Source organism: Hylaeus volcanicus, chromosome 7, assembly GCF_026283585.1.
Source record: "Hylaeus volcanicus isolate JK05 chromosome 7, UHH_iyHylVolc1.0_haploid, whole genome shotgun sequence".
Taxonomy (NCBI): Eukaryota; Metazoa; Arthropoda; class Insecta; order Hymenoptera; family Colletidae; genus Hylaeus; species Hylaeus volcanicus.
Window position 1 is genome coordinate 2,260,951 of NC_071982.1, and position 15,388 is coordinate 2,276,338.

General features: G+C 42.0%; 1 protein-coding gene across 9 annotated transcripts in view; it reads right to left on the reverse strand.

The window, feature by feature from the left end:
- Window positions 1-15,388, reverse strand: part of LOC128879548 (uncharacterized) — a 533,296-nt gene that overhangs the window by 387,341 nt on the left and 130,567 nt on the right. For all 9 annotated transcript variants that reach the window (XM_054128806.1, XM_054128810.1, XM_054128805.1 and 6 more), the window contains one exon: window positions 12,378-12,510. In XM_054128806.1, coding sequence (XP_053984781.1) covers window positions 12,378-12,510 — 133 coding nt within the window. The remainder of the gene's footprint in view (window positions 1-12,377; window positions 12,511-15,388) is intronic.

A 15,388-nucleotide genomic window follows, 5' to 3' on the forward strand; every position in this document is an offset into this window, starting at 1 on the left:
GAATATTATGGATTATACTACATTTTGCTGTATTATACTGTGTAGCAGTATGACGAATGATGTATCTTGATGCATCATGCTGTGATACCATGCGCTATGGTCTACGATGTTTGAGTATACTGTATTTTGCAGTATTACGTTCTATTTAGATGAAATATCTCTTGTCTAGAGCAGTAAAATTCATTCAAATCAAATCCAAGCACCTAGAATGTTTTAATCTCTCTCCTCTTAACTCTTTAAAGTTAGGTAGCTTAGAAACTATCCCACCTTTTGCTTATCTTTACTATTTTATTTAAAGTTTTTCATTCGTGTGCCCATACTATGAACTAACGCAAAAAGTAGAATAATTAGAATTAGAAATGTATAACAGGCAAAAGGTGTCAGCAAGTTGTTGACACTGTTCTTCTGTGCATCTTGAATTTTATTTTCCTGTCATAATTGTGTGCGTCAACGAGTTAATCAAAGATTGAATAAAAGGTACAAAATAAAAACAATCCCTCGATGGAACGTTGTATCTTGTATCTACTGATAATTTCACTGTAATACTAACCAAAACAAGCAAGAGATACTTTCTCCATCAAAACCAACGCAAAATGCAACCGGTAGATACTCAAAACTATCTCGAATCTCGAACTCCGGCACAAAAAGCGGAACAAAACTCGCCCCTAGATCGGAGCAAGGCCTCCCCAAATCGAAGAAACGCAACATGAAATTATCGCTACAACGATCACGCGAAGAACTTAATCCCGACCACAAATATCCATCACAGGGCGCTAGAGCAAGTCAGCGATCTACGAAGCACGACGATAAAAAGTAAATCAAAGCATCGCATCTGCGTAACAATAAACCCATCCGACCGCAGGGTTACGTTTCGTATTAAGACAACATCCCCCTGTCATCTCCGTTCTCTCTGGCTTCCGCGTGGAGAGGTAGGGCCCCCGGTTTTTGTTCGATCCCCGCGATTCACTTGCCGATAACGCGTATATCCGAGTAGCCATCAGAATCCCAAGATAGCACCACCATCTAGAGCACCATCCGTTACAGCATCCAGTGCCAAGCGGCATCCATTACTCGCCTACCCGTTCGCCCGGGTGCGTATTGTATTCCACCGGGGTTCCTGGCTGCGTTCTGCGTTCCATCGTCGGCACGGACCGCTTTATTAATGTCTTTATTCACGGCGTCTACCCGCGAATAGATGTATTATCTGCACCAGAGGCCCTGGTACTCGCGGATAAGTCACGGCGATGCTTTCCAGCCGGCCACGTGCACTCCCGTCGTCCCCGCGCGTCAATCACGCGTGCACGAATTCGCTTTCACTCGGCTAATTGCGTTTAACGTTCCCCCTCGTCGCCTCATGCGCGTCGGGACGCCCGCGATCGGAGAAACGGGAATCCTGGAAATTGGATCGCCGTCGCGCACGTGGGTGGCGACATTAATCAACCCGACGCGCCGCGCCGCTCGCGACGAGGACTGCGCGTTTGTTGTCGGCCAATTTAATCCCGGACGCTTTTGCGACGATTTGTTAAATGAGAATGATGCACGCCGGAGTCGACGATTCGACCCTTTTCGAGAGATTAAGGGTGTGGGCTACGGTGTCGTTTACGAGTGGGTCGTTGGTAGGATGATCATCGAGAGGAAACGGCATTGTGATACTCGTGATTTCTGATTGTGAAATCGGATGTCAAGCGATCCGATACTCGGAATTTCTAAAAATCATTGTTTGTTTGGTATAAATGAGACGATCACTGCACGAATCGATTATATTATTATAAAAGATGATAATCTCTCTCATTCTACAATATTTTCCCACCTTTCTGACATAGTCATTATACCGGCACTTAAACATTTCTGTAGGTTTTCTTTATTGAATATTGACGGAGTCTGCAGCACGAACTTATGTTGTTCGTTGCACAAATCGATTGACTCCAGTTCTTGAAAAATCTTAAATTTAAGTGCCATGTTGGTATAGTCATACGTTTTTATATTTATAATAACTTTCCTGAATAATAAAGATTAGCGCTATTAAACGACAAAATTTTTTTATACCGAGCAAAATTGATAGGCTATATTTATTAATAGCCTTGAGACAGGGTGAATATGCAAATGGCATAATTTTTGGTCTAAAGGATGAACAATCAAAACTAGTGGCGATGGTTGCTTGTTTTGTTGAAAATCAAATGAATGTACAGTAAAGTCTCCATAAATGCACTAGTTCGGTCCCGAGTTTGTGCATTTATGGAGACTTTACTGTACTATGTACATTACAGACATCCAATGTACTCCTATTCGTGCTTTATGAAGAAATAAAATCCTGAATCTCCCTACGAAAACTCATTTATTCCGAAACAAACTTTAAATGTAATCGTACATGAAGCATGATACATAAATTCCACTAGTTTCAATTTTAGCGTTATGTAATATCTCCAAAAATGGATTAGGGATACGAGAAGTATGTATACACGAGTTTCCTTGCGTTCGATTTTCAATGAAGCTTCCATATTTCAAGCTTTTAATGGAGCTTCATCGTACAGTTTTCATGCTACTATGCGCGTGGTGCAATAGGCGCAACGCTTTGTGCAGCCTCCAGACGCGGTAGGAAAATGCAGGAGGCACGTTCACGGAGCAATCAATGAGCGATTATCGTAATTACTCTCGCGATTAAAGGTTCGAGCACGGCTTTGCCTCTTTCACGCCCGCAACCGTGCGCTCGTCTTCCTTCGAGCCGTAGGAGGGAGACTTTCTAATATCTCAACGATCTGAACATTATCGACTACCTGTGCTTCTCACAGGATGCATCGGGTAAGCGTGAAGTATTAATATACTTATGGATCAATAACTTTAATACGGTAAGTATTTATATTATTCGCTCTTCATGACGGCAACGCTTAATAAACTCAGGAGTAATGTAAACTCTTAAAACAAAACGAAGCGTAGATAACAAGGTGTAGATAAATAGTTTTTGTTAACGATGTATGAGGAGATTTATGTTGTATGTATCGTTTATGTACATCTACTTACGTATCGTTATTAAAACTGTAGATATTTTTATTAGTATAGATATTATATTAAAAAATTGTATTGTTTTCAAATTCGGATGCAAAGGAAAGTCTTAGGAATTAAAGGAGAGCATTGTTTATAAATAGTTTTTGTTAACGATGTATGAGAAAATGTATATTGTGAATATTGTTTATGTATATCTACTCGCGTATTAGTAACAAAACTGTATATATTATTATTATTAGATATCATATTTAATAACTGTATTATTTTTCAATGGGGGTTAATGTAAATTCTTAAAAGTTGAAGGAAATCAAGGTTTAGATAAATAGTTTCTGTTAACGATGTATGAGAAGATATACATTGTAAATATTGTTTATATATATCTACTCACGTATTGTTATTAAAACTATGTATATTATTATTACTAGATATTATATTAACTAACTGTATTATTTTCCAAATCGGGTGTAATCGAAAGTTTTAGGAATTGAAGGAAAGCAACATCTATAAATAATTTTTGTTAACGATGAATGAGAAGATGTACATTATACATATTGTTTATATATATCTACTCGCGTGTCGTTAACGAAGCGGCGATATCTAGAAATAATAAAGTACATATTTACTAACTGTATAACTTTCTAATTCCTAATTGAACATATCAATTTTAATTTTGTTTGGATCATTAATTGATTATTTGGGACACGTCTAACATAAGTATGTTGAGATTCAATTGAACTGTACGCGAACGTTGTCAAGCGAAATTTCTCGCATCCTGACTTTTCACAAGCACGTTTTCCGGTTCTGTTACCGCTTCCAACAAGGTTCAATTTCTTTTTGCCCCTTACCGCGTTCAGGGTCGCCTCTATCATTAGGAGCAATAACTTATGTCGACGATACGATGCTAATGAGGGCTCGTTGCACAAGCCATCGTCGTTATTTACAGCTGCGTATTTTTACTATTGCGATAAACGTAGCTGCGACCAGCTAGAGACGCGTTTCGGTGCATCCGTCTCCGACTTTAGAGCCTCTTATTGGCCTGTCCGAACGATGTCGCGTTTCCTGTTTTCAGGGCGGAGCAATCACGACGGGTCTAACAGGTCTAACTTATTTCGAAACGGACAAATTATTTTCTGCGTGAATGGAGGATAGACAATATTCTCATCTAATTAAAAAACTTTGAATAACGAGTGAAATATAGACCGCGTAACCGTTATTCGTTGAATAAAGATCGTAGAATGGAACACTTGGTATCGAAGAAATTAAAATTGATAAATTCATTCGCTATCTATTAATCGAATAATTTGCCTATTCCTGGTCGAATAGTTTTATGGAATAATATGAAGGATAATGAATTGGTCTTGTAGTAATGAAATACAATTTTTCAAAACTCGGCAATTGATCAATAATAATTATTCCAAGACCATTAAGTGAGTGATAAATAAAACCAAGTTTTGTTAGGATTTTTTGGAATTCGTTAAAATGTAGTTTCAGGTGGTACAAGATGAATAATTCTCTCAGATGACTATTAAGCAGTGATCAATATGGGGATGGAAATTATACAAAGAAGAAAGAAAAAGTATACAGAAATAATTCTTTATACATGATTCTGTATATTATTATTTTTAAGTGACCTTATCAAGCATAATTAATACATATATATATATATATATATTGAATATGTGGAGTAGAATTTCGAGGGAATCGAAACATCGAATGAATAAATCATCATCATCATCACCATCATCATCAGAACTTATTCATTAACACTTCTATTATATGAACCTGCAAACACAGCGAGGGCGTACTATAAACAAATAGAAGTATTACATTCGAAATGAATAAAAAGACAGCCTGCATCGGTAAATAGATTTATACATATTTGTATAAATATCCCTATTCCACCTATGACGACTGAAGTTGCTCTTATCACCGCACAGTTTCATTTCCATCATCAAACCTTATCAAACCCCTCGTCACATTCTCGTTGGAAGTAACCAGAGCAAAATATTGCCGCACGACGCATTACCGCACCATCGAGCTGGACCAACATCGATTAATGTTTACTGTTACCTAGCAACTTTCAACGACTGACGGTGGCAAAGAAATTGAATCCCGCGGCACAGAAACGTGCTCCCGAGGTCGAAGTCGGGTCCCTCTCGTTCCTGGTCGATTCCAGCCAGCATCCTGGAAGCGACGATTCGACACGGCGGTAGGGGTAGCGCGTTGCGCTCCGCGCTCGCCAGGATGTGCAGGCGCATGCACAATTTATAATGCAATTAGAGCCTCGGATGGTAGCGCTCGGATTTATGGCAGCTGGAGAATCTACCGTCCGTGGAGGAGAACCAACGAAGGAAGCGCCGAAGAGAGCAGGAGAAGAAACGAGATAGAGGAGAGGCTGCTGAGGCCAACGTCGAGGGCTATATTCTCGCGGGAATGAGTTATATGCCTCCCGCGGTTCCGATACATTATTTATCGCTCGGCTTTTCATTATTTCTGCGTCGTGAGCGCCGCTGATTTAGCCACGAAACGCGGTTTCCGGCGGCGTGCGTCCGACATTGAATTTCCAGACAATCTGGAGCAGCGACGGGCAACCTCCTTCGCGGCGGTGCGTTGTTTTGATAAATTGATTCTACTCGTCGTACTCTATTTTCAGAAGTACAGTATTATAACGCTACAATAATCATTGTGTCTACGCGAATGAACAATCACGAACGTGATATAGAATAGGAATACAGTGAAGTCTCCACAAATGCACAAATATCTCTACCATAAATGCACTGAAACCATCCCCACCACTGGGGGGTATTCCATAACGAGCATTCGACGCGACCGTCACGCGGATGTTGTTCGCCCTTCCCCTTCTCTACTTCGAGAGGCACGAGCGAGGTAGGCACGGCCGCAACCGAAACAATTCATTCGAGACATTCGAGACAATCGTGAGAAATTTAAATATTAATATCTGTGGTATTAATGTTTCGTAAATTCTTTTGTGGACGGATCCAACGAGCCTTCGAATCGATCTGTCACGACATGTCACGCGGTTGTTGTTCGCCCTTCCCCTTCTCTACTTCGATAACGAACCGCGACTCTCGACACAGGTATACGAGGGGTGAGAGATCATTCGTCGTTGATCCTTCGTTCGATATGGATCTCGCGATCGCGCGTCCGCGTCTCGCGATTTGTAGTTTCCCTTGGTATCCTTAGGTTGGTTTGGTTAGTTTTAAGGCATGCGTGTACGAGTGTCTCCTCTGCCAAATAATTATTAAACATTCGTTCAATTCTTTTGTTCGTTCGTAAGTCCATGTTGAACTGGCAACTTCGTTCTCCATTTCGGTCACTATTACTTCATGTGATAAGTGTAGTGGCCAATTGTGAGAGAAAGACGATCGATGCCTCCGGGTCAATTCTCAACTCCTTGCGTCACGTCTGGGTAGTCCAGGACTCGGCAAGCTGCGCAGTAAGGCCAAAGCGCAGTGAGACGGATCGCGAGTTGGGTCCGCCGTGGCTCCCGACGTGGCGTGGGGTGTGGTGGACTGGTTCGGAGGTGTCGGTCGTCATCTCTCGAGTCAGATCGAGTCAGAAGTCTGAAGTCAATATCCCAATATCCCAAACATTCCCATACAGAAAACCACAATATTGTTACGTACATTTACAAATACTAGCACTATAGAATCAAACTAACACAGACTAGCGTTCGAAAGAAAAGCAGGAATAGCAAAGCTCAAAAGGAATACAATTTTAATAAAAATTGAATTCCTTTTTCCCGATAGAATATTACACAACTCTCATAAATAATCTCAAACGCGTACCAAGAAAACTCAGATTCTAAACGCAATAAACCTTCGCTGGATCTATAATTCAATCGTATCTTCCACAAACAAAACCTATCGCAGCGGCCTATATTCTCACCGAACGCAAAACCGATTTATCACGGCAGCAGAATTTACCAGGGAAACCTTGTATCGCGTAAACGTCAACCATGCCAAAAGAAGCGTTTCTAACAACGATCGCGTTCTTCCTTCGGTGATGCATGCTAACGGTACCGAACCTATAAAACACTTTGCACGAAACGAGCGTTGCTTCGAGAAGCAACAACCGAGGACCGCTCCCACAATTGACAGAGCAATTCGGATTTAAATCGCCGCTAATGACACGCGAATCTATCTCAGTGGATCATCGCCAGCTCCTTATTAGGAAGGCCAACGCGGCGATGGTGCTCTTCGCGGGCGCAGAAGAAAAGAGTACCTAGGAATGAAATTGCCCAGAGGTGAGCAGAGAGTCTATGATGTCATCCGGCGCAAAACGAGCGCGCTGTAATGATCGACGATCATCCTGGAATAACCAATCCCGAGACAATCTACGTATTCCCGGTACTTCGGTGACAGAGATTAAACGAAGTCCTTGGAGAGCATGGTTTCACCTCTTTGACATTTCAGTCGCTTTCCATGAGAATGGTTAAGGGTGGGGGCGGGGGAAGCTGCGTTAGGAGGGGAATTACATTAATTTACAGCCAAAATGTACATTCAATGTCATAATTTTTTTCTTACGTACTTTGGTCTGCTAAACTCGAATAATCGCAATGAAACATTTTTCTATGGATAGGTTTTTTTTATATGAATTTTTGAATTTTTTTTCGACTTTTTTCTAAGACATTTTTACCTTTTTGGCTATATCTCGAGTTAGAAACGTCCGATTAGGTTGCGCAAGATGCCATATGAATGTAATCAAATTTCCAATTGTTTCTAACATTGTTTTTCAATCGGTTCAATAGTTTAAGCGTTACGAGCTAATATATATATAAAAAACTTCGATATTTCGGCTAAAGTACACGAATATATCTTCCATCGCCATGTAAAAATAGCCACTGTAAAATTATGTCCAGGTTCTTATTGTTTACATATAGATCGCACTTTTACGAAGAAAACAAGCTTTTGTTGAGGAAAATCTATGGATAAATACCGGAGTTAGGAACAATTGAGTAAAGGTACAAAAATCCCAATTTTACTCTGTATTTGTATTTTTCTCCGAGGAAGGGATCCTTGACGGTCCACAAATAAGAAAAGTACTCACAGATGAAAGTTTTCCCACAGTATTGTCACCGAATGAGGCTGCAGCCTGGAAGTCATTCCAGTTGATTGTTTCAAATTTTCTTGGAAATAATAAAAGCCTAAATTATAGGAAAGTTGTTGAAGATTTGCTAATAAATTATGCAAAAATGGGTATGGAATATATATATTGTTATTCTATTTGATTTGACAAAATGAAAAAATTTGTATATTTAATTTCAATTTTAATTTCAACAGATGTAAATATGTCGCTCAAAATTCATTTTTTACATTGTCACTTGGATTTTTTCCTGGAGAATGGGGGAATTTTTGTTAACACCCTGTACGTGGTATAAAAGAGAAATAAACAAATCATCAATTTGAACGTTACTATATAAAAAGAATTTACATATTCAATACCACATTGAAATATTACAATAATACAAAGTACCATTAATTTCTCATTCAATTCGATATAAAAGGTACCCTTTAACATAATCCAATATTAAAAAAATAATAATTCTCGAAGGTTCAAGTCCCAATTGAAAGCGCCTGTTAATCCTCGAAAGCTCGCGCGATTTTTGCAGTTTATTATTAAGTGTTTTATTATTATTTTGCAGTTTCCACAGCGAGGAGATAAAGAAAATTCTCCGTATCGATGCACGGTGGAACTTATCGCGCAAAGCATAGCCGGCAGGCGATAAACAAACCTGAAACGATTTTTAACGCGTTGCCAACCGGTTCGGAGTAGACGTACAATCTTCCCCATTACCGGTGGCAGTGGCAGTATCGGCTCCAAACAGAACCAAATTAACGTCTTAATTAGAGAATCCTCCTTGCATTGAGAAACGGGCAATCAAACCGGAAACCGAGGAGGGTAACCGAAGGTCTTCCCCCGGCAGTGTTCGGAGCTTACGAGGGTATCGGTTGGCGAGTGGAAACGAAGCTGGGGGGATCTCGACGTCAATCACGATTACGGGATGAGTTTTCAGCGCGCGTCTCATTAGCCCACGCCCTCATTATTACGTTATCAACGTCCCCGGGTTCGCATAATGGCCTCTGAATATATTTATGAGGGTAATCCCCGCGGCCGTTCGCGGCCATACGAAAGCCAGCGCCGAAGCCGCTTCGGACCGTAACAATAATCCTTATATCCCCCACATAATTGTGCCCGCGGAGGATTTATAGAGCTGGTCCCGGGCACCGATCCTATCTAACGATCTGGCCATTGAGTAGGCAGCCTAGGAACTTGCAACGGGCGACGCGGCTCGCCTCGGGAATGGGATTCATTCAAAACCGCGAGAGGAGCACGAAAGTCGCCTCCTTTGCGTTCGGGTCATCTAGATCCGTGCGTTCTTTCGGTCGTGTTTCTGCCTGATTGGTTTATCGACCTTTCGAGAAACACTCGGGTAATTCCGTGGACCCGGGGCAATTTGGTTGTTCGCCGGTTTATCTGATCCGCGATGATAAATCAGGGATTGAACTCTTAGGACCGTTTCGCTCTGTTGCTCTTTTTCACCTTTCGGCCTCTCGGTGGATTAAAACTAACGTCTTTTTAGGCATTCCTTTATGCTGGATGTGTAACGAAATTCTATGGGTAAATACTACTTCGTAAATAATGCTGTTTCTTTAATTATTAAATGGAAATAATAGCGTGTGGTGAAGTATCGTATTGATATTAGGTTTATGGAGATTTCTCATCAGATTTCTGTTACGTTGATTTACAGAAATTAATTAGGGGGCTTGGACAAAAAAGAATTTGAAATCCTTTCCTTGCCACTACTATATCTAAATATATATTCAAATTAAATCTACAATGTCGAATTTTTTTCTGTGAAGGTCTCTTTACATGTAAAAAAAAGTTTCAATGACAAAATTAAATTATATTTTGAAATCATATGCATTAGAAAAATACCTCAGCTGGACCAGACTCCCTCCCCCTCCCTTAATGCCATAGCAAAAATATAAACAATTGCAGCCATCCAACAGCTTCGAATCGTAACGGATCAGCCGATATCCGTTTCCCCACGTCGCGTATCAATCCATCCAACCTTTCCTTCCTCGTCCCTGTTTACGATACTCAAGATCTCTTCATTCCTCCCTTCCCGATTCGTTTCCAGCAAGGACGTCACCAGAAGGCGAGCCCCAACGACTTGAAAAAGGTCTCCAGGATGGGGACATCCGTTTCGCTCGGTATAACCGGCGCACTATAACGTCCTGCTTATGTGCATCCTTGCCTCTAATTACCTGGGATGAAGACATCACCAAGAGTCTCACTGATTCTCTCGTGAATCCTCGCTCGACTACCAGGGAGAACGAATCGTTTCGTGGTTTTATATTTCGTCGATTATTTATTATCGTTACGAGCGGCAGTCATCATTCTTCTCCTTATAGCATAGGCGGGCTCGTTACTTCTAATGGAGCCGTGTGCGCACCTCCTTCCAACGGAGATTAGGATATCACGCAGAGTCTTTGTGGAATTCCGGGGGATCTAAACGTTATTGTCAATCTACTGCGTTAATTGGATTTAAATGGAGCGGTGGTTTGCGTCTTTTGTGAACACGGTAGCGAGTTGCTTTTTATAAACGGATTTTAATAGGTTGACTGCCGCGTCACTTATGTGTGGGCTTAATGAAATTAATTGGGAAATGTAAGCAGTAAGGAGTATAGAATAAGTGTAATTATATGGCATAGAATTACTTTGGAAGCGTCCATCGGTATTTAATAATAAAGCAAATAATATTTCATTATTTTATACAAATAGAAAAATTAAGTTACTGTTTATAATATACACAGACCCTATACGTATAATACATCCCCAAATAATCCTATGCTCTCAAATATTGACATATTTCAAAACAAACTCTTTGGAACGATAGAGCCAACCCTTAGCTCACCAACATTTAGACGCTACACAAGGACCTTCGATATAATTCAATTCACATCGAACATTGCATAAAAATAAATTTGTCAACTATCAATTTAGTTTTGTGTCTTTCTAAAGTAAATTTGTGTTATTTAATTTCTAATGAAAGACTCATATACATAGACACATTCATCCAGGAGATTTAAATATTGATATAGTTTAAAACAAACTCTTTGGAACGATAGAACCAACCCTTAGTTCACTATCATTTAGACACTATACAAGAACCTTCTAATAAATTTAATTCACTTTGTAAGGGATGTAGGTTCGCAGGAAGGAATTTGGAAACAGGTTCTAAGGGGAAAAAGGAAATGGTTTATTTATTAACCAATTGTACATATTGGTTTCCTGGGAGGGAAATAGGAATTACAGGTTTGTTCGGAAAACAAAGCTTTCGGCTCAATTTTACAATAACAGAAATTTACAATAACAGAAAAGTATATCGCGTCGAGGCGTCCGGGTGACTCTACCGTCCATTCCCTGAAAGGCAACCGGCGGTAAATCCAGCCGTTCTCTCCGTTCCAGGGCGACCAGGCAAGAGCTTCCGTACTCTCCTCTTTTACTGGCGACCGGCGGTAAATCCAGCCGTTCTCTCCTGATTCTCGAATAATCAGAAAACGATCCCCACCCTCCTTCCTCCGAGAGGCGACCGGTGGTAAATCCGACCGTTCTCTCCATCTCAGAGGGGAAGGGCAGAAACGCTCCCTGAGCATTCTCGGACGTCCGGGTGACTCCACTGTCCTCTCCCTGGAAGGCGACCGGCGGTAGATCCTGCCGTTCTTTCCGTTCCAGTGCGGCCAGGAAGAGTCCCCGTACTCTCCCGTTAATCAGGCGACCGGCGGTAATTCCAGCCGTTCTCTCCTGAGCTGCTAAAGGCGTCCGAAAGCTAGGCTTCGTACTCTCCTTACTCATTAGGCGACCGTGGTAATTACCTCGTTCTCTCCTAAGAGTGCAGCAAAGAATGCCGCGTCCGCTACCGCGAGAGCGATTCTTATACCCGATCGTTGCTAACAGACCGCGGTCAATCAACAAGCCGCGTTACTATGCGGGCGCGTTCGCGAGCGTTCGCGAACGTTCGCGAACGCTCGCGAACGCTCGCCAACCGATGATCGAGAAATTTCGATCGCGATTTTCTGGTATTGTTACAACTTCTTATAATAATAAATTAGTCAACTATCTGGACAACCTAGGACATCAGTTTGAAGATTAAAGAGCAAGTCTTCAGGTTTCAGTATCTGACATAAAAGTATTAAGATACTGTTAAAAGAACCACCAGCTCAACAGTTTTACAAACTTCGGCAGAGATAATTCTCAGGTTGGAAGGTTTCTCGATCAAAGGAAACTTTGAAACAACCTAATAACGAATTACGAACACGGAAGGTGATACTTTTTCGATGACTCACCATTATGAAGTCTGCTTTTGGAGGTGCGTAGGTGCTCGATAATGGAGGTGAGGGGTCTGCGGCCACTGCCGCTGCCACCCCCACAGCTCCAAGGGGAGTCACGCTCCGAGCCGTCCGCCAGGTTGTCACAGTCCTAGAAAGCAAAACGATGAAAACGGAAATTAGATGGAGACACGAGGTAAGCAAGGATGACGGAGAGACTCCGGTTCCGCCATTTCCCACGCTTCACCGCGATACTGTGAATTGCGGTGTCCTCGTACTCGACGAGCACGGCGATTTAGGTAAACGCAATGAGATTCTCATTGACTACGGTAATGAGGGTAAAATGGAGCACGGCGGTGGAGGGGGCAGTGGTATTTCGAAAAGGAATCGAATCGAAACGTCGTAATGTTTATCTAGGAATTCGTTGAATTTAGATTCGAGATCCAGCACTTGATTAGGAGAATTTAGAAATACAGTTTATTTGGTATCAATGAATAACATAAATGGTCTACAAGAGTACAAATTTATTTGATGCTAAGAAGACTCATTTATGTGGAATTACTTTTGAAAGTAATTTAATCTCTTCAGGGACGATTTTTCTTCATGGTTTTCTCATATTTCTAACTGTACATTGGAAATAACATCGTCAGTGCAGCCAAACCATAAAATTTGTACGCCTTTTGTTGAGAGATTCTGTACTGAATAAGTTGGTATCGAATTTTTGTTCTTTTTATTATTGACAGTAATTATAACTATAAAAACCTAAACGTCCACATATCTGGCCAACTTTGCTAGTTCTAGATTAACTTTTGGTTTTTTAAAATGCCGTGGAAGTATTGTAGATAAAACTCGTTGTGCTATCTATGGTATTTGTATTTGCCAGTCTTCTGCGTATTTATTTAACCTCTTTGCACCTTCAAGGAGTTTTTTCCAAGATTTTCGAGTTTCACAACGACCACGGAAAAAACCTTGAAAATCTATCGTAGCATACGACCTTTTCTCAAACTTTAAATTTTCCCCTGACAGTTCCCTGCCATGTCACACACACACACACACACGCGACCCTTAAATCATCCCGGAACCCCCGTTCGGACGCGAACAAAGCTTGTTACCATGAACCAGCAATTTTTACAGCACAGAGATCCAGGAACCACACGGCCGGAATCATATTTATGACGGAAAAGAGTCCCATAAAACAGCCAACAGGTTACGCCTCCTAGAGGTCAGGCTAATCTTAAATCTCCCCAAACCGTTTACGCGTCGGATCACCATAAAAATGCAGTTACAAAGCCACGAGCCCCCGGAGGCCTGGAGGTTGTTACCGTCGGTTCCCGTCGCGGGGGGAAAACAAATTTAATCAAACCCCGAACCGTTAATCCCGCTAAATCACATTTCTCTTCGCCCTTTGTCCCTGCCCACCCCGCGGCGCGGCACCGACGGAAACGAACGTCAATGTTCTACAGGCCGGGTACACGGGAATTTTATTCAGCTTTCCTCGGCAGAGCGTAGAGGCAAGTACTCTTGTTGTCGTACACGCTCGTCGGAGCGCGCTCGATCCGCTCCGGACTTATGGTTAGGTCGGCTTACAACCGGATCGGATCGATTCCCCATGACACGTACGGCGGTGTCGCTCGTGCATTATTGAGCCCTGTCTCGATCCCTTCGGGCAGCCTCGAAGGATCCAGTGGCGCGCTGTATCTTCAAGGGCCCGGGATAATCGTCAGAAATTTAGCAAGTCGCATCCAAAACAAAATATAGTTTCAGAATTTGTTTAGAAACAGAAAAATATGATATTAAAAATTGCACAAAAAGTTTGTAAAATTGTATTTATTATTGATACCAAAATTATATACCCTATTATTATGTACCCTAAAATTATATACCCTATTTTTCATCAAAACTGCAACCCTTACAATAACATAAATAAAAGAGAATATTAAATACGTTACATTAAAATCTCGCAACCCCAAGTTTTCACTACTGCGAGCCCATTCGGTATCGAGACCCATAGCTAAGAAACCCTGTTCTATACGAAAAACAGAATTCCTGAGACATTAATACTGGCTGTCCCGTTCAATCAGAGCCTCAAAGGCGAACGTCTTGTTCGCGCATAGGATAATACACCGATGTGGTCCCAAGTTTAGAATTGCCGCGTATCGTAATACCCAGCGACGACGAAGCTCGGGCGGGACCGTTACCGAGAAGTCGTTAAGCCCCATCGTTAAGTCGATTATCCGCAGCCCTTGACAACGAGTATCCCGGCATCGAGTTTCCTCGTGGGCCCCATGGCCCCGAGTTTATCGGGCCTGGCAACGTGTCATGCCGGTGAGCGTTATCCTGGATCCCGCCAACGGTCGCCCCGTAGATCCAGTTTTATCGATCGTATTACGATAAGGCGCGTTTTCGTCGCCGCGAACGACCAGTTTTCACCGGCCGGTTCCGCGGCGGTAATCCGCGCGCAGGTCCGCGACGCATGCGCCGTGAATTTATGGGAGTCCCCGGGACCAGGGGAATTTGTCGATCGGTAACGTACGACGCTACAGGGAAAAAAGTACACGATCGGCGCGGTGGGACCGCGCACGATGATTCATGGCGGTGTTCGTCGCGCTGAGACTCGTTTTAATGCGTCATTAGTCGAATGTAAGAGACGCACTTTTTAATCGGCGTCGGGGCATAAAGGGACGAGGAGGCTGTCGCGGGTCTTTCTTTTCTTGCTGGGATAGGCTTCGGAACCGACGCTTTCCTTTTTTGGCGGGATTAGCGAATGGGGCACATCTAGGGCGGCGTTTCTTAATCAGTATTGGGTACGGGGAGTAGAGAGTGTTGGATTTTCTCTTCTTAAAAGAGAAAGTTTTGGTTCCAGAAATCGGTTCTCATCCACGAATGGAGAAACGAAGAGACTTTTCATGAACCCTTTGACTGTGAAGTGCGTATGCTATATACGCCCTCGAGAAATGGACTCAGAGAAATGTTTATATTCGTTAAATCAATTTTTAACAAATAGCAGATTGTAGGGGATGATAAAATGA